Source organism: Ananas comosus, linkage group 4 (assembly GCF_001540865.1).
Source record: "Ananas comosus cultivar F153 linkage group 4, ASM154086v1, whole genome shotgun sequence".
NCBI lineage: Eukaryota > Viridiplantae > Streptophyta > Magnoliopsida > Poales > Bromeliaceae > Ananas > Ananas comosus.
This window is the reverse complement of record NC_033624.1, coordinates 14,053,975-14,074,141: the sequence shown is the minus strand read 5'-3', so window position 1 is coordinate 14,074,141 and position 20,167 is coordinate 14,053,975. Positions and strand designations below refer to the sequence as shown.

The 20,167-nt window shown below is 37.8% G+C and overlaps 3 protein-coding genes across 3 annotated transcripts; 2 read left to right on the top strand and 1 right to left on the bottom strand.

Moving 5' to 3' along the window:
• LOC109708663 (glutamate--cysteine ligase, chloroplastic) lies at window positions 2,343–9,674 on the top strand. Its single transcript, XM_020230480.1, has 16 exons — window positions 2,343–2,462; window positions 2,633–3,016; window positions 4,011–4,161; window positions 4,892–4,999; window positions 5,330–5,422; window positions 6,542–6,625; window positions 6,790–6,858; window positions 6,935–7,005; window positions 7,143–7,211; window positions 7,337–7,430; window positions 7,558–7,647; window positions 7,749–7,829; window positions 8,030–8,122; window positions 8,439–8,519; window positions 8,617–8,686; window positions 9,102–9,674. The coding sequence occupies exons 2-16, from the start codon at window positions 2,769–2,771 to the stop codon at window positions 9,188–9,190; spliced, it is 1,491 nt and encodes a 496-aa protein (XP_020086069.1). The 5' UTR covers window positions 2,343–2,462; window positions 2,633–2,768; the 3' UTR covers window positions 9,191–9,674.
• Window positions 11,084–13,979, top strand: LOC109708664 (protein PMR5). The gene is made up of 5 exons (XM_020230481.1): window positions 11,084–11,772; window positions 11,981–12,152; window positions 12,436–12,614; window positions 12,761–12,919; window positions 13,571–13,979. The coding sequence occupies exons 1-5, from the start codon at window positions 11,435–11,437 to the stop codon at window positions 13,896–13,898; spliced, it is 1,176 nt and encodes a 391-aa protein (XP_020086070.1). The 5' UTR covers window positions 11,084–11,434; the 3' UTR covers window positions 13,899–13,979.
• LOC109708662 (asparagine synthetase [glutamine-hydrolyzing]) lies at window positions 13,960–18,248 on the bottom strand. Its single transcript, XM_020230479.1, has 13 exons — window positions 17,993–18,248; window positions 17,127–17,265; window positions 16,698–16,793; window positions 16,443–16,584; window positions 16,152–16,342; window positions 15,881–16,042; window positions 15,714–15,794; window positions 15,402–15,623; window positions 15,114–15,248; window positions 14,908–14,988; window positions 14,725–14,811; window positions 14,521–14,628; window positions 13,960–14,408 (listed from the first exon to the last, which is right to left on the bottom strand). The coding sequence occupies exons 1-13, from the start codon at window positions 18,070–18,072 to the stop codon at window positions 14,181–14,183; spliced, it is 1,752 nt and encodes a 583-aa protein (XP_020086068.1). The 5' UTR covers window positions 18,073–18,248; the 3' UTR covers window positions 13,960–14,180.

Sequence of the window (20,167 nt, the reverse complement as noted above, 5' to 3'; positions counted from 1 at the left end):
TAGAAGCCCAATGAAATTTCGATGCAAAAGCCTGTTTCTCTTCTCTGGTGGATGATGAGATCTATGTCGTATCTATCAGCACTTTGTCTTTTCAAGCACTTTTGTCTTTTCAATACGCTCCCATCTCCTTTCCATCTGAAGCTAGGACGCTCCCAAGTTCCTTCTTTCAGCATATGCATTTAGAACCTAAAAAAAGATGATTTTTGTTTCTTCTTTACAAAAATTGTTTCAGATATATATATATATATATATATATGTATATATATATATATATATGTACGGTAAATTGCACTTTCCATTACTAACCTCATCTGAGTCTTTTACTTTGCTTTATGATCTTTTAAAATATCTGCAATTGAGCATGTAATTGTTTCAAGCGAGTCTCTTCCATCAAAATGTTTGCTGATTTGGATAGTAATTGGTAATGGCGTATTTGATCTGACACTAGAGAACGCGGACCCAATTACAAATGAATAGATGAATCGAGCTAGAAATGAAAAGCAACTAGGCTTTAAACGTGAGACTCAAGTACCGGCAATCAATCTCTCAGCTAATTGAGTTCTGTGCAGGCTAGGTGTTTTTTTATTTTTTTTTATTTTTTATTTTTTATTCCTGCTTCTTCTTTCTGAAGCTAGCTGTGGAGTCACGTTCCAACAAAGTTAGCATTATAAAAGGAGAGCAACATCTTTTAAACCTGCTCCAATATAATGGCATTAAAGAAGAGGGTGAAGCCCGGGGGATGATGCATTGATGCGTAAGCGCACACGTAGGCTTGGGAATATTCTCTTAGGCCCAATTACTATTTTGCCACGGCCTACCAATAATAAAAGCTCGGCCCAATTGGGGCCCACTATCTCATGTGCCATCCAAAAGCTACACTACACCCTCCCACTTGTTTTATTTATTTATTTATTTATTTTTTAAGAAGAAAAAAGGGGAAACTTCAAAAACCCCCTCCTGTGGTTTCGTAGTTTCTCACTTTGCCCCTCCTGTTGTTTAAAATGTACCAATTTGCCTTCCTGTGGTTTCTTTTTTCTCTTTTTCTTATCAATTTCATTATTTTTTTTTCTTAAATCAGTGATAAAGTTAAAATTAAAGGGTACTAAAGTGAATATTTGATAAATCTAGATGGGTATCTGAAATTTTTTGTATATAATTTAATAAAATATTAACGAAAAAGCTACCGAAAAAATAAAAACGAAATTACAGGAGAGCAATTTGATACATTCTAAATTACAGGAGGGCAAAATGAGAAACTACGAAATCACAATGGAGGTTTTTGAAGAAAAAAAAAACAAAAGGAAATGGGACCTCGAAAAGAGCTTAAAAAAGAGCGAAGGATAAAGGAGGGGGGTCGAAAGGCGCAGAGATTTATTCGTACGGCCCAAAATAATTTACGTCAAAAGCTGTTGGAGTGTCTGCTGCAAAAAGCGACGGACGCAGTTAAGCCCATCATCCTCCCACTTCACTCGTACTGCATCTGAGTTGAGAGGGTATAACTTGTCTGATCAAAAAATTATTTATTTTACCGATTGCTTCTAGAGCAAGTGATCAAGAATTTGATGATTAGTATCCGAGATTCCAAATTTGAATTCTAGTTGATTCGTATTTTCAGCTAAATTTATATCTAAACGAAACAGATAGGGTGCTATCTATTTTTTTTTTTTTAAATATTTTGCAATTATTTTTTAGATAAAATGTTAAAGTGTAAATTTAATGTCTTATTTGATTTGATTGATGAACACGACCACGACACTGCAACCTGGATCGAAAATGTGACCGATTATTATATAGATGATGTGATATTTTCAACAAATTAAATTATTTCTCTCAATTTTATATATTTTTTATTAAATTTTTTTATTTTTTGTTTATTTTTTTAAATTAAATTGTAGTCCTCCGCCTCCTCCCGGAGAGGACTTCGCACACTTCGAGATGCTGCTGACGTGTCGACAGCTAGTCCACGTGGGCCCAATCGGCGGACGCCTCGCGAACCGAGAAAACAATTTTCCTGCACCTGGTGTATGAGTTTAGAGTTCCTACACCACATGGCTTAATTCTTTTTGGTGAAAAACCTTGTATAATTAGAATCTTACTCATCGAATTATTTATTAATAATATATATATATATATATATATATATATATATATATGAAATATATGTGGAGCTAGAATTATCTAATATATATAAATGAAAAAAGTTATAAAATTTACTTTTTCAAATGTCAGTAATAATATACACGGGGTGCATAAATACACCGGTGCAGGGTGTAGTAATAGCCTTCGTAAGCCCACATCCCCTGCGGCCACGCTATTTATGGCCTGCGCCGACGCCATTTTTAGGCTCTCTTTTAGCTGCACGCAGTTGAGGTCTTTGCGGTGAGAGAGAGAGAGCCCTCGCTTCCTCTTCTCCCTCTCTCCGATCGCCCCGAGCCCTAGCTTCCAAAACCCTAATCCTACGGGTACTTCTCTTCGATCCTCTACTCTCGTCGGATTTTTTTTTTTCTTTTTTTTTTTTGTCCCTTCAAATTGAGCCATTTACGGTAGAATTCGGATTGAATCCTGTTTTGATCTATACTAAGCTCTATTTCTCCCGTTTTGGAGTTTAAGGATGATTTGATGTCGTATGCAGGATTATCGGCTGTTTTTGGTTCTATTTTGGGAAATTTGTGCTCTTTCTACTGTTCGGTCGTAATTAGGGCACGGAAGAGTAATGGCGGTCGCTTCTCGGCCACCGATTAACCGTATTCGTGGTTCTGAGGTGGTGGATGCACCTTTTGGTGCAAAGTGTAATGGGGAGTGAAGGAGAGTTTTGTGCGTTTCGTCTCTTTGGTGAGAGAGAGGGAGAGGAGTCGCGGCGAATTCGTTTGGGTGTTTCTAGGGTTAGGAGAGGGCGACGAGTGGTGGTTGGTGCGAGCCCTCCGACGGAGGATGCTGTGGTTGTGACGGACCCCCTGACAAAAGAGGATCTTGTGGGGTACCTTGCTTCCGGGTGCAAGTCCAAGGAGAAATGGAGGTAATTTCTCCCGATTTATCTGAGAAATTAACAATTTTTTTTTGTCTTTTCCCAGAGTTTTTGTCTGATTTAAGTTAAATTACAAAGTAAGTATGAAGATACTCTCAACTAACAAGAGGCCATTTTGATATGGACCCCCTTACTTTAACTATTTGTTCTCTGTTGAGATCACCTCAGCTTTTGATTGTTTTGTTTTCAGTATTCTTAGCAGTCGAATGGGGTATTCCGTTAAAATTAAATGTCTTATTAGTTACCAGTAATTATCTATTAATGAAAGACAGTTCCTTCATACAATTGTTGAATTCAATGGAGTCTCCAATTTATTAACCGAAATAAGTCAAATCAAAATAAGAAAAAGTTGTAGGGGTATCAATTGAGACAAAGAATAAAAAAAAAAGCTTGGGGGCCTCTTTTGAAATGGTCTATGCTTGAGGTGGTCTACATATTTTTGTTCCTTCAGGATTATTTTCATTGTAAAATTCGTTGACACCTCTGATAGCGTAGATACTTGTCCCTGTTCATATCTAAAAGAGGCCGAAAGATTCTAACACTTTATAGTCGGTACATATTTCATATAGTCTAATTAATATCTGACTGTATGGATCTTTAATGTAGATGTCTCAACATTGATTTTGACTTGATAGTATGGGCATCTTTTTTACGCAGTTTGATCTAAATTTTGAGCGAATGGACTCAGGAATGGCTTTGAAATACGATGAATCTTATTTATTTACATTTCTTTTGCACTCAAGTTTGTTATTTTAAACAACATAATCGGCTTTTGTTTACTTTTCTGCATGTCTTATTTTCTCTTTGTTATATATCGTTCCTAGAATGTGGGTGAAACTTTTTTGTGGTTTGAATGGTTCAAAAATAATCATGTTAAATTTCTGGTGTGTTAGAACTGGCTGATGACTTATCTCTGTAGTTGTGGAGGAGTATACGCGAGCTATTTGTCAGATTGTTTGCATCTCACGCATGTTTCTTTGGGCAGAATTGGTACCGAGCATGAAAAGTTTGGTTTCGAATTTGGAACTTTGCGGCCTATGAAGTATGAGCAGATCCGTGACTTGCTGAATGGTCTTGCAGAGAGATTTGATTGGGATAGAATAATGGAAGGAGATTATGTTATTGGCCTAAAACAGGTGAACGAACTATCTTATTATATTGTTGATCAGACGCTTCTGGCAGTGATATTAATATATCAGCCCATGTTCATGCAGTAGCTTGCTCTTGGCTTATATGAATGGGCAATGTAAAGTTTTTAAAAGTAATAAAGTAGCTTGGCTCTTCCACGTCCTCATCTTTTTTCTTTTATTTAAATCAAACTTTTCATTTGCCTTTTAGTGAGTTTCAAACTTGTTAAGTAGCTTAATATAGATTCGCCTTTGCTCACACTTAGACCTATTTAGGGTTTCGATGTGACTTCAATTCACATTAGTACGCCACAAATATTGATTCGTTTTGCATCAATTTTAAGTGTAAATTCACAAGAATTCTCTATTCATCTTTGTGCTGTCTTTCATACTTGCCTCCACGCGCTCATTTCATCTTTGATTTCTTTAAACAGGTAACATTGTAGGACCTTGTTTCACAGTGACTTACCGTTGACCCCACTTATTTTTGAATCACTCTTAAATGAGGCATCTTCGCAATTTTTGATGTTTAGCTGAATTTTCTTTCTTGTTTTAAATTTTAACAGTTGATCATCTAAAAATGCGCCAGCTAATAAACACGTGATTAATAACTTCAAGTGAAACCAAAATGTTATGTCTTGGCACTTCTCCACACTATACTAGCTCAAATGGTTAATATGTGGAAATGGTAGGTTTATAAATGTGTTGGTATTTTACATGTTTCCTTTCTAAGAAATAGGGAAAGCAAAGCATCTCATTGGAGCCTGGTGGCCAATTTGAGCTTAGTGGTGCACCTCTTGAGACATTGCATCAAACTTGTGCCGAGGTCAATTCACATCTTTATCAGGTAACTTGCACTGATGATTTTTTCTTTTTGTTATCAAGAGTAAATTCTTTTACTCTATGAAAACACATTTCCATGATATAAAAGGATGTGCCTTTTCTTCTCGGTGAAGATTCAACCATTTAAGAGCTTGGGTGGCAAGTTTTCCTTATTGGAAGTGGTTAATCCTAGGATCAGATGAACAAAGATTCAATATTGAATCACCACATAATGTTATTTAAGTTCATTCTAAATTGGAATGCAGATTTATCGTTTCATATGTAAACAAAATTTTGTTGGGTAATGTCATTCAGTTTCATGGTTGAGTTGTTCACCCAGACTGCTATTTGATAGGTGAAAGCTGTGGCAGAGGAAATGGGGATAGGATTTCTGGGAATTGGTTTTCAGCCAAAGTGGGGTCTTAAGGACATACCTATCATGCCCAAGGTATGGCTGCCTTTTAAGTTATCCGCTTGTAGAGAAGGAAGGACTTGCATTTTACTTGAGAGCTAAGGCAAAACTGTGTGGATATTACATTTTGTTTCCTGTGGATTTTATGCTATTGTTTCTTTCAGCTATTTGTAAGTTTTGAATATGACCATTGTTTGCCACTTATTGAAAAACACAGTTGTGTTCCCATGATTTGGAGTTAATTGGTTCTGTGCATCATATTATTGGTGAATTTTAAGTGTTCGCTTAGTTGTTTATCCCTCTATTTACTTGTGTCATTTTGGACACTAGACACTATTCAAACTCAGGAGGATAACTATTTGGATTTGTGGGTAGGTAGAAGCACTCAATCCAGTTGAATTTTTATCTCTGCATGTTTCAACGTGTAATGGACAAAATCAAGGACAGGGCTATCTTTTGGATAACACTTTTTAGTCAAGGCAACATGATGCCTGATTTGTAAATTTACCCATCAGATGCATCTAATTATTCAATCAACATCTGCAGCAAGAATTGGTCACATGATGGCCTTTAACCAGGCTCATAGTCTTGAATTCTCAGTAAAATGGCTTAGAATTACTTTTACCAACCTAACTCTATTGTAGTACTACTGTTATGTAAGGAGTAAATATTAAAGTAGAACATAGACATTTTTTTTCTTCTTGTTTGTATAATGAATAATTTAAGAGGAAAGTTACAAGAGAAAATGGCATGCTGTGCGTCATTCTTGCAAATTGTATAAAATAGAACTTTTGCCACGGTCATAAGTCACATGACAATGCTTGCTATTTTTTAAAAATACTTCATCGGCATTACTGATGCTATTTTTTATTCATACCAATAATGATCTAAATTAATAATTTTGTAATTTTTGTTAGCCATTCTTAATAATGTAATTCCATGCTGTACTTTTGCAAGCCTGTGTGTCTTAGGACTTCTATCCATCTTGATATAGTGTGGTACTGTAGTTCATATCCTGATTTTTGTCTACCAGTTTCTTTAGGTAGGAATCTATATACAACAGGGTATTGCATGCAATATCCGGAGAGAAATGCAGCTCTGCAAACTCAACAGCTTGTTAGGCATTAAACTAAGAAATTGTTCATGAATGTACAGGGAAGGTATGAAATCATGAGGAATTACATGCCTAAAGTAGGTACTCTTGGTCTTGATATGATGTTCCGGACATGCACTGTACAGGTGAGGCCTTCAACCTATTTCATTTGTGAGCAAATTATAGTTTGCTTGTCTCTACTACGATATAGTCAAAGTACTTGACAATTTTATTTTGTAATAGAGCAGCCTTGCAATTTATGGAGATGCTGTAGTGCTTGTAAAACTAAAAATTTATTTTTTGCTAATAGGTTAATCTCGACTTCAGTTCCGAACTGGATATGATCAGGAAATTCCGTGCCGGTCTTGCTCTACAGCCTGTGGGTGACACTTCTATCTGTTTCTATACTGTTCTTGGTTAATTTACCGATTAAGGTTGGCTAGCTTTTGCAACAGATTGCAACTGCAATATTTGCTAATTCGCCCTTCACAGAAGGAAAACCAAATGGTTATCTTAGCATGAGGAGGTTAGTGGTAACTTTTTGTGCATCTTTTGCGCTTTATGCTACTTTTATATATATTTTTTTAACTAAATATTTTTATGCTACTTTTTTTATTTTTTAACTAGATATTTTTCTAACTTAATCGCATGCAATAAATGCAGCCATATTTGGACTGATACAGACAATAATCGCACGGGTATGCTCCCATTTGTTTTTGATGATTCTTTTGGGTAAGTTTTTTCTTCCTCTCCTCATTTACCTTTCATACTTGTCCGATTTTTTTATTTTTTTTGGTTTCAAAACCAGAAATGTCTTACTGGTCAGTTCCATTAATATTGTTGGTTCGTTCTTGCAGATTTGAACAATATGTGGACTATGCGCTGGACGTTCCTATGTACTTTGTCTATCGAAACAAGAAGTATATCGATTGTACTGGATTGTCCTTCCGGGTTTCATTCTGTCTCTTCTTTGTGATTAATGTTGGCTTGTAGTAATAGCTTTATAACAGTGCTTCAGTTATGATGCTAGTCAATGAAGTTTTTTTGTTTCTATTTGTATCTTTTGATATATATGCAGGATTTTATGGTAGGGAAGCTTCCTCCTCTTCCTGGGGAACTCCCGACTCTGAATGATTGGGAGAATCATCTAACAACAATTTTCCCTGAGGTGTGTTTTACCTGATTTTTGCCTGAGGAGATAGGAAGGTGCTATTATATTTCTACTCAACTGAATTCTTTATTTCTTTTTTGTCTTTTTCAAATTTGCAGGTTAGACTGAAAAGGTACCTGGAAATGAGGGGTGCTGATGGCGGTCCTTGGAGGAGATTATGTGCTTTGCCAGCGTTTTGGGTATTACATCTTACTTTGTAGTATATAACATCATTTCTTCCGACGTATATGATGTAAGGGTTCCAAGGAATTACTGCCGGTTAGACGTTGTAAATCAGAGATAATGCATCTGTAGCCTGTTTCCGTTCATCTTTGCAAATCCTTTTTACTTCTATTTACCCTTCTGATACTTCTTAATATGTAGCTGATTTAATTTGCAGGTTGGCTTATTATATGATGAGATTTCACTACAAAATGTTCTAGACATGACTGCTGATTGGACAAAAGAAGAGAGAGAAATGTTACGGAGAAAGGTGATAAAATATGCCTAAGAAATAGACAGTATTCCCAGCATGTTTTGTGTGTTTTTTCCCCCCTTCCTTCAGTTTTGAGCCCGAGTCTTTATCTCTTCTCTCCCCTACTTTTTTCAAATTTTCTTGTTTCTTTTTTGAAATTGAAGGCCCATCTCAATTTCACTTTGCCAGGAATGTCGCACAATTGATGGTTTATGTTATGGAAAATTGAGTTATATAACTTCTCTTCTGATTGCTTCCTGCTTTATTGGTTGAATTATGATAGTGTATCATGATTGCTTTGCATCCTACATTTACAAGCTGTCTCTTTTACCAGGTTCCAGTTACTGGTCTGAAGACGCCATTTCGAGATGGACTGTTAAGACATGTTGCTGAAGATGTTCTAAACATGTCTAAGGTTTCTTCTAGAGAATCAATGACTTGCTGATGTTTCCTTAGCGCACATTAGTTTAGTACATGATGATTTTTTTCGGTCTTTTCTAACAATAATGCAGGACGGATTGGAGAGAAGAGGTTACAAAGAAACTGGTTTTTTGAAAGAAGTTACTGAAATAGTCAGAACTGGTGAGACCTTTTATTATGTTGCTTGCGCTTCGTCCTCTATCAATGATAGGATGTGATTTACGATACTATTTGAGTAGGGAATGTTCCTATTTCAAACTGCTATTTAGAGACCTAGGAAATTTAGGTTGTTTTTTGCCAAGAACTTGCTGTTTGAATCTTTTATTTGAAGAACTCAAGGAATCGATTTTGAAATCTGTGCTGAATGGAAAGGGAAAGAGTGAAATCTTTCTACCCTCACACACGTAGACACGCATGCCATTATGTATTTACACGCATAGACAAGGATATATACAATTCTGTCATTCACACGCTCGCTTGTGCGCACATGCTAAACTTGAATAGTTTCACCTTTTTTATGTCCTTTGAGCCTCATAGCTTTGCTTCTAATCATAATTCTTGAACAATCTTCCGACAGGAGTGACACCAGCTGAGAAGCTTCTAGAGCTGTACCATGGGAAGTGGGGAGGCAGTGTAGATCCAGTTTTTGAAGAGCTCTTATATTGAAGTGTGCGTGTTGTTCCCCGGTTTAGTGCACTTACATTTCCACGTCAAAGCTTCTTTTGGCGCCCCCACAATTTATACATACAAAGAAAGGGCCATAAAAGCCCGGAAGGCAATCTGCATGGTGATAACTGATAAGAGCTCTGATCAAGTGTTTGCATTGCTCTTCATGTCCGAAGTGCCAATGGTTTCTCGTTATCTTCTGCAATTTGCTTAACCAACCAATGAGTGCTTTCACACAAGTAAGTTTCTGATGTAATTTAAATTTACTATGTGCTCTTAAGTTTCTAATGTAATTTAAATTTACTATTGTGCTCTAAAGAGCTGTCTTTTGGGCTCGTGAATATGTATGGTTTTGGAGGACTACATCGGTAGCTGCAGGTCGCATGAATGCTAATTAAACTTTTCGGAACCTCATTTGACTTCTCCTTGCCCCTTCTATTATATGATTACAATAAAATGTATGATAACATGTATGTCGCATGTATCCTGATTGATTTGTGACTATAGTTGTTAATTTGTACTGAAGACATACAATAGGTTGGTCTATTTCTGTTTTTCGGTTCGAGAGATTTGTGGAAGAAATAATCAATTTGCTCTAATAGATGGAATCGTGTAGAGAGGAAATAGTCATGTAGTATAGCTGCTGAACCCTAAAACTCTTGTATAGCGTACACTCAGTTTTAATTGATGGAAGGAGCCTTATTTTTTCCTTTTCATTTGTTTTGAGAAGTTTGGCAAAAATCATGTAGAACTGTAACTGTCATCTCTTTTAATCAAAGCTGACACAAAAGTTGATGTTGATGATGATGATGATGATGATGATGATGATGATGATAGCACCAAAAGCTTATATATGTTTTTTTGTATTAAGGGATAATCTTAGATACACTTGAAAGCATTCTCATGAAGCAAAGTACCTAAAACATGCATGTGAGAATAAGCAATTTCACCGACTGTCCCTAGAGCAAGTGGCAAAGCGCTAGCGCTTGATGGTTGGTACCCGAGATTTCAAGTTCGAATTCTAGTTGATTCATATTTCTAACTAAGTTTATTTCTAAATGAAATAAACGAAGCGGGTAGCGTGCTACTTATCTCTCTCAAAAAAAAAAAAATAGAATAAGCAATTTCCCAAAACTAGGAAATCACAAACTTATACCACAAGGTTGCTACTTGCACTTTTACCCTGTTCTTTTCTACTTTATGTTTCTCTCCTGTGCCCAAGAGCTACAAAAGAATCCAAAAATCAAAAGCAAGAGGGAAAGGCATAAGATAAGAAGGAATGCATCTCTGCATGCCTCTGCAAAGAAAAGCATACCAAAGTTTTTGTCACCTTTGTATATATATATGATTCTTTCTCAACTAGAGAAATAGGTTGGAATTGTTTGACATTAATGGAGGTTCATAGCTTTTATCCCCACTTCAAAAAGAAAAGAAGATATCAAAGCAAAAAAGTAGCCTTGGTGCCTTGGTAGGTCAGTGGGCCCACTTTTATCACTAACTTTGTTGCTGCAGCTATCCTTTTCTCTTTTGAGAAGCAATTATTATGTATTTATTACGGACTAGCCAAAAATAAAAAAAATAACATAGAAAATTCTAAGCACAAGCATTTTGGTAGTATGAGAATGATGAAGCTGATGAGCAATAATTCAGAAACAGAGTGGTGGGTTTGAACATTGAAGTACTTCAAATATTACTTTGGACACAGTATATTGTTTACCTATCCTATACAAACCAAGGGTAGCTGCTTTTTTTAATAACTTTTCTTCTGTTTTTTTTAACAAATCATCAAATGCTAAGCAAATTATTCTCTTCTACATCTCAACCTAAAAATTCATTTTAACATTTCCTGCAATAAAAACTTCTAAATCAGAAAAAAAAAAAACTTTCTATATCTCACAGTGAATAATAAACAACCTTATCCCTGTAATATCTGTTTAACAGTTTTCTAAACCCAGAGAGAGATCTACACAGCTCGTGACAAAGCAAAGAATCCACACAAAAACTCCACAAACTCCCAAAACGATTCGTGTCCTCTTCCTCCCACCGAATGCGGACCCCCTCCAACCCACCCAACATAAAATCCAACCCCCCCAAAAAATTCTCACCTCACGTGAATTCATTTCAATCCCCATGTTCACTTGCAACTCTCCTCACAAACTTAATTAAAAACCATACAACTTATTATTACACAAACTCACCATTTTGATCTTCTCTTTTCCCTTTCATTAATTCCCTTCTTCTATCATGGGTTGCAGCAATAGCAGCAGCAGCAGCAGTAGTAGGAATGTTGTTTCAATTTTTGTTTTACTAGCATTTCTTATGCTCCGATACTTCTCGGGGTCGGCAGCGGCGGTGGCGGTAGGCCTGCGGAGGCGGCCTCGACCGTCGCGGGGTGTCCCGACCGACCAACCGTCGGCCTGCGACGTGTTCTCGGGAAGTTGGGTCCGCGACGACTCGTACCCGCTTTACCAGTCGCTGAGCTGCCCCGTCGTCGACGCCGAGTTCAATTGCCAGCTCTACGGCCGGCCCGACACCGACTACCTCCGGTACCGCTGGAGGCCCGCCAACTGCGAGCTCCCCAGGTCTCAGTTGTACTCCAAATTTAAATCTTTTTAAGTGCTATATATAAGAAGTTTACGTTCGAAATGGCGGGATTATCGCCGAATGAAAATCAAATATATTATTTATAGTCTCGTCATTTCAAATAAAACATGTGTAGAAAACACAGCGCGCGATATCGCAATTCGGTCCTTGTACTTCATTTCATAGTATATGAATAATGTCGACCAGGTTCGATGGGGTGGATTTGTTGACAAGGATGAGGGGGAAGACGATAATGTTCGTCGGCGACTCGCTCGGACGGAATCAATGGGAGTCGCTGGTCTGCATGATCCACTCCGCCGTCCCACAATCGCCTACGCAAATGATCGGCGGAGATCCTCTCTCCACTTTCAAGTTCTTGGTATGTTTTTTCTTTTTTTTTTTCTAAGTTAGGAAAAAAGAAATTCTGAAATGTAGGCAGTGATTCCTGTTTCATTGTGAGGAGCATATATCTCACCTTTTATTTTATGGGCATTCTTTTTATTGTAAAATAAACTATTTGATTTCATGCATATGAAATGTGGTTAAAATAGTTAGCACACGATGTTAATAAACATAATTCCTTATATAAAATTTTACCCTATGATGCATAAACAATCGAGTTTTTTTTAAAATTTGATAGTGTTTGGATTGAATACATACAGGAGTACGGAGTGTCGGTCTCATTCTATCGAGCACCGTATCTTGTCAACATAGATGTGGTTCAAGGGAAGAGGATACTTCAGCTCGATGACATATCTCTAAATGGCGGCGCGTGGAGAGAGACAGATGTGCTGATTTTTAACTCAGGCCACTGGTGGACCCACAAAGGAGCTCTTCAAGGGTAATTATTTTTTCTCGTATTCATAACTTATTATCGACGGAGCAGATACGTTGAATCTATCAAATGTTTCCAGTTATTATTGATCAGAATTGTAATCGAGGATGTTAATGATTGATTAGGTGCTAATGATGGGTGCATGTATGCAGGTGGGATTATATGGGGGATGGGGGTGCATACTACATGGACATGGACAGGTTAATAGCTTTCCAGAAAGGGATGAGCACATGGGCTAACTGGGTGGACCTCAACATTGATAGGACCAGGACCAGAGTCTTTTTTCAATCCACCTCTCCCACTCATTACAAGTACTCTCTCTCTCTCTCTTTCTCTCTCTCTCTCTCTCTCTCTCTCTCTTTAAATTACTATCTGTATTTTGTTTATCTGTATATCTGTGCACCCTATTTTTATGTATCATCATCCAGTGTATCTTAGATTCTTAGGCTCTAATTCATACAGTTCAACTTTTCAGTGGCGAAAAGATTGCAACTCATGAATCGTAAGAATTGAAATATGAGATATGATGAAAAACATGTACAAGATACAACAGTTGTAGATAGTAACTTTTTCTTACTCTGACTACGATGGTGATAAACCTTCAACTAACCACAACATTACCCAGTTTGGTACAAATATGGAGTCAGGTGCAGGGCCACTGATATTAGAAACTGTGAAAGCTGAATTTTCTAAAGCTTTGACTGACTCAGCACAGATATTTGAATTGGCTGTGTGAGTAGTATTGCTAGAGATGAGCTCTGCCGCAATTAGGCTTCAAAATTTAACTCGTGTAATTTGTAGTTTTTATTTTTAAGAATTCGAAATTTTGTTTCTGTTTTTTCGCTACAGCGAAAAAACTCTTTAATAGTTTTTTTTCTTTTCAAATCACTTAATAGAGGCAGCTACTGCTGCTGCACCGAATAATTCGATAGAATATGTTTCTTTCCATGCTGTTATTACAGCCCGGCAGAGTGGGACAATCCGGTATCGAAGAACTGCTACGGCGAGACGGCGCCCATGGCCAGGCTGAACAATACGGCTGCGTCAGACACTGACCAGAACCGAATTCTGCGGGCCGTGATCGGTTCGATGAGCACTCCGGCCCACTTTCTCGACATCACCGCACTCTCTGAGCTGCGCAAGGACGGCCACCCGTCCATCTACAGCGGTGATCTCACCCCCGAGCAGCGCGTGAACCCCGACCGCTCCGCCGACTGCAGCCACTGGTGCCTCCCCGGCCTCCCGGATACCTGGAACCAGCTTTTCTACACTGCACTCTTCTACATCTAAACAAAAATAACTTCTATTTTTAATCCAAGTAGAAACAATTCATTTTACAATGCACAATTGGTTTTATGAGCAATTTGATCATCATCTTGGGTTATGATAAAAGTCACAAACACTGCAGAGAAAACTGATTGCATTCATTATACATGCAACCAACTAGAAAAATTAAAAGATAAAACAAGCTCAGCTCAAGTCACACACCACTCATTTGATCCCAATAAGTCACAATATTCTAATACTGGGATCAACAACTCAGTATAATTTTTGGGTACTACTGCTGAATAATCAGGAGCTAATTACAAGCTCTGGAGTTGGCACTTCCACCATCCTTGTTTTCTTGTTGCCGGTCGCGATGGCAGCCGGTAAGGGATGGTCGTAAGCCGACAAATGAACTCCGAGAGCTGCACGGCCCGACGGGTCGAGATTGCCCGACCATTGCGCGTCCCATTCGATAGCTTTTGCAGTGCTGCAAGCCACACTGGGACCCCCTGGCACTGTCAATCTCGCAGGATTCTGCAGAAAGACGGAATTCAATTTCGATTTCAAAATTCAAACTCGAATTCGTCAAATTATGGGGGATAACTAATGAAGCGAAGAACTCGTTTTAGGCTTCGAATTTAATCACCTGCGGGAAGAACCTCTCGAAGATCATTCTGTAGTAGTATGCCTCCTTTGTTGTTGGTGTGTTATGTGGGTATATATGCGCCGCGTTTTGCATCATTTTCTCAGTCACCTGAAACAAATATACAGTGTATATATTCTCAAGTTAGAGATAAAATCACTGAGAAACAATTCACTGATGGTTGAATGATTAGTGTGAGAAATTTACGTGCTCGGAGGCGTGTGCTTTTAGACCATCAATCCAACTGTAGCCAACACCATCACTGAATTGCTCTTTCTGTCTATACAGAATATGCTGCAAAAGAATAGTGCATGCAATTCTACTTAGAAACTTTTCCGTATTTACTTAGTTTACTACTTACCCAACAAAGAATCAGAATAAATATGAAACCTTAGGGAGGTAGGGGTTTTCCTCATCATCAAAAGCCTTTCGCAGCACCCACTTCTCGATTCGTGCAAGATCGGGCTTGATCTGGGCATATCCAACGAGAAAATGATAACATGATAGTATCAATATTGGAGATCATAGAGTCGTATTAAGGATCGAAGTATGGTTACTACTTTTCTTTCTTCTTTTTAATTTTTTAATGAACTTACCAATTTCCACTCAGGATCAATGCTCATCGCGACATTAATGAACTCCTTATCGAGAAAAGGCACGCGAGCTTCCAAACCCCAGGCTGATGTCGCCTTATTTGCTCGTAGGCAGTCATACTGATGAAGGGCTTTTATCTGTAAATTCGAATCAAGATCATAATTTGTAACAGAAATCAGAATGACCAGATCTCCCAACACACTGAAAGTTAAGGAAATGAAATTAGATTTGCTGAAATAGAATAAAATCAAAGTGTGAAAGATAAGGCAAGACAGAAACTAGTCCTCTACCTTGCGGCACGTCTCGCGGTGGAACTCTTCCTTATTAGGTGCCTTGTGGAAATACAGGTAGCCGCCAAAAAGCTCGTCCGAACCTTCCCCTGAGATCACCATCTTAACTCCGAGCGACTTGATCTTACGCGACATGAGGAACATAGGTGTGCTAGCTCTTATCGTCGTCACGTCGTAAGTCTCAATGTGGTAGATCACATCCTCAATTGCATCAATACCATCCTGCCATTTTGGACCTAACTCAATCAGAAATCATTTCCCATTGAAATTTCTTTTACATTTGCGCGCCAGCTAACTAAACTATCCATTTACCTGAACAGTGAAGTGAAACTCATGGTGGACAGTTCCCAGATAATTGGCAACCTCTCTTGCAGCCTTTAGATCAGGCGAGCCCTGTCGGAAAATGAAGGGGTCAGTAAAAAGACCTTAAGATCTAAACTATTTTCAGAAAAAGAAAAGGAAAATTCCGAATGACTAACCTCTAAGCCAACACAGAAGGAATGGAGTTGAGTGCCCCACTGTTCTGCCGCTTTCGTTCCAGCGAGATGCCGTGCAGTGACGGCAGCAACCAACGACGAATCGAGCCCACCGGATAATAAAACTCCGAAAGGAACATCAGTCATAAGCCTCTTGATTACAGCCTAAAACAAATCAGTAGGCCATTGTCACTACTAAAACTTCGCGGTCTCATGTGGAAATTGAAGTATCAAATATGACTTTGCTGATAACTAAAATAGCAGTGAGCCTCACATTCTCAAATGCCTTTCTGAGGACGAGGGGATCGTAAGGAACCGACGGAATCGCCTCCGAATACCACGGCGGATTATACCACCTCTTATAACCGCCTTCTTTGCTCGAGTATAAGTGACCCGGAGGGAACACCTCAAAGTGTTCGCAATCATCGTTCAGTCCCTTCATCTCTGACGATATCCAAACAGATCCTATAGATAACATGACAAATTTTAAAGCACTTAATTTCTCAGCGTTATTCAGAAATATGTGTTGATCGACAAAACTCTTTGATGGTTTCGAACAAATCACCATCAAGCCCCCATCCGATGTAGAGCGGAGTGATTCCGATTGCATCGCGAGCGGCGATGAAGCTGTTGTCGCGAGTGTCCAGTAAAACAAATGAGAAGATGCCGTCCAACATGTCGACAAATCCTTCTCCATGTTCCTCATACTATCAAATTCGAAAACAAGAAACAAAACTATTTTAGTTACAGCAACCTACGACGACGAAATGGATCACTCAATAACTTTAAAACAAAAAAAACGCAATTTAAGGGCTCTTACCAAGTGAGCAATAACTTCGCAATCACTTCCTGTCCTAAATTTGTGATTAGCCAAGCTTTTCCTCAGTTCTTCATGGTTGTAAATCTCTCCATTCACCTATAATTTCACAAACAATGTTCTCTCTCTATTAATTCAGTAACTACAATGTTAATATCACAAAAGTTTGTATGTTTTCTGGTGCTGATAACATATCAACATGACTACATCTCTGAAGTTGCAGATATTGATCTGGAAATTCTTAAAATTATTGTTCGTAAAATCTTGATTTCAGATAAATTATTTGTCATGAATCACAAGTTATGTGATCCTGAACTACTTTGACTTGCTAAAATCAAAATGCAACATCTTCTTTGAATTAAGTCCAGTCCTCTGAAACCATATCTGCTATTTGTGAATTACCTTATTCTTTAGCATAATAAGAATTTATACCGTGACGACGATGGTTTTGTCTTCATTGTAGAGAGGCTGATCTCCAGATGCAGGATCGATGATCGCTAGTCGTTGATGCGCTAAAAAGTTATCTCCAAATTGATGCAATCCGCTCCAATCCGGGCCTCGATGCTTCAACCTGTCTCAAAATAACAAAAACAGAAAAAAAAAAAAAGAAAAAAAAAAGAAAAAAAGGGGCCTTCTTCTTATAAGTTTATATAAGAATATATATATAGATACACTCCTATGATACTAATAAAAATCAGAAAAAAAAAAAGGTTCCAAGAGAATTATGCAAATAACTCCAAGTTATATAATAACAGAATGTTGACTCCGATTGACAGGGACGTCAGAGCGTGACATTTCGATAATCTATCAATCATGAAGTCAATGTTGTGCCTTGTTCCTTGTTTATTTGAACTAAAACTCTTTCTATTACTGGGGAAAAATTAACTAATCTCTTAAATTATTCTTTCCAATTTACATGTAAGTTGATTCAATAGTTCATAATTCATTAATTTGATCCCTGATCATTTCATATGTTGCGCTCGGAGTCCGCGTACGTGTAGGTCCATCAGATCATGTCAAATGGTCCTCATCAACATGTCATATGTAATATTTTTGGGTCCACAATCTCGACCATATTGTTTATTATTATTATTGTTCTTATTACTATTTTATTCTTGTTATTTATTTATTAGGATTCGTTGACGATTCGTACAAAACCTATGTAAGATTAAGAAAATAATGATAAAATTGATTTTTTTTTTTTTTTTCAAAATAGCACTAAGAAATGTACAAGAACAATCGAAATGTTACAAACCAAATGGAACAAAAAGAAAGAAAATTATTGTTAGATAAATTGCCTGCGAGAGAGCTCGAGAACTCGAACTCTTTTGGCCTGCGAATCGTCGGAGCAGCCGAGCACGGCTAGTATTCCGCACATTGTCGATCGGAGAATAAGTCGAAGAATAAGTCGGGGAGAATAAGAAGAGAGGGAGAGAGATGAGGAATAGAGAATAAGGAAAAAAATGGGAATAGGAATAGGAATAAGGGGGGAATTATGATTATGGTGAGATGGATAAGGGGAGCTCGCCAAATGGTCAGTGAATACTGCAACGACTCCGCGCATAACGCCGATATTTATAGCCGTGGGAGGCGGGGCGCCGCGGCATCGCAAGTCGCAGGATAGATAATTGGGTGCACCCGGTGTATAAACCGTACACCTCATCCACTAATAATGTGAAGGTCCAAAATATATGGAAGACCCGGTGTATAAACCGTGCACCTCATCCACTAATTATGTGAAGGTCAAAAATACATGGAAGACCCCTCAACTGTGTTCAATTCTGAAATAGCCCCTTAAATTTGAGACTCTACAAAGTTCTGATCTGTTTTAAGAATTGGAGAGTTTTATTATTAAATATTTTAATCACTTTACAGTGGATAAAAACTGAACTAATTAACTGCTAATAGAAAATTGAATTATATATTATATACTTAACCTTTTAACTTAGCTGAGTAGGAAAATGGATCTAATTCAAAATAACTTGAAGTTTCAAATCTATTATTTTAAACATCAATACATCATTATGTTCACTTGAACAACAGTGCTGAAAATTAATAATTTCTGATGTGTGGGCCTTTTTAATATTATATAACCATTCAATAAGTTAAAATTTGAATCTTACGAGAATGGCGCACGGTGGAACGGGTGCATCCAATAACTTCTCCACGCCACGTGGCGTGATCCGGGTAATTGGGGTGCTCCACGTGTCGGCCCGTCGTTCGCCCGGTGTTTAGTAATTTTCGGAGGTTAAATTAAAAAAGGAAATAGCTAACGACGAGGAACGAAGCATTATCCGATCCTGATTCCAAGGAGCTGACTCAGCCGTGGGCCCACTTCTAATCTGACCCGTCCACGTGTTGATCCACAGTGCGGTCCCCCCACGCACGGCGTGGAGATGGTGTGGGCCCCACGCTGGCTCTAAACGACGTCGATTTTTTGCGCGATCCGAGAAAGAGAGCATATGCGGGGCGGATTCTCTACCCTTCTTCCTCCTTATCCGTTTTATAAATAAATAATTAAACAAATATCTGCCAATATTGTGGTATATTTTTGTCACATTTATTAATATTATTATTATTATATTATTATTATTTTCTGAGCTTAGCTGCAAAATAAATAGATGGATAAATAGGGATAGAGATATGTGGATAAGGATAGGAATATTTTTTTGAGAAATTAACAGATAAGGATATGAATATTGACTAGAATATATAATAGGATAATACAAGTAAATTAGAGTGGGAGAAGTGGACGTTAAAGGTAACTACTTTGAGATAATATATGGTAATTAAATAACGTGTGAAGTGTTTGTTTCGTTGCATCAATCCATTAGCATGTTCTTAATGTTCATTGGATGCTTCAAATGATAGTTTTAGTTAATTGATCATAAATTTTACATTAAAAGAACAATCGTTTGATATGGGGGAATAGATCTCACTTGATTATTAAGTTCATGCTTTGGGTTGGGTCTCAAATTATTGGGATCTTCTTATAAATGAGGGAGTTTTAAAGTTTGACTTTTGAAAGCTAACGTTAGAAATTAACCGGCACATCAGAAAAACGCAGCGGAAAATAATTTTGCACTTTTAAAATTTTTCGGAAGTTAAATACATATCACATATGAAAACCGAAAACCAATAAATCAAACCGTTGCCGGCGGATCATTCTTATGTTGCTATGCAAAATTTAATCTAAACAAAAACTCTTTATATTTAGAGATCTTACCGTGGACCAGTTAAGGTCTCTTGATCTACTGTACGGTTGAAACTGAGTATGACAAACTGAGGTTCCGATTAGCCGCGCACATGCCCGGCCTCTACATATATCCACACGGAATCGGCAACCCGATCGATCTCCGTCTTACGAACCGGATGAGTTACGGACCATCTGGACGGTGCTAGCAATCCTTTCATGATCCGATGAAAAGTAGAGAAGTTGATCGGAGAAAAACACGCGCACGGAAAAGAGATAG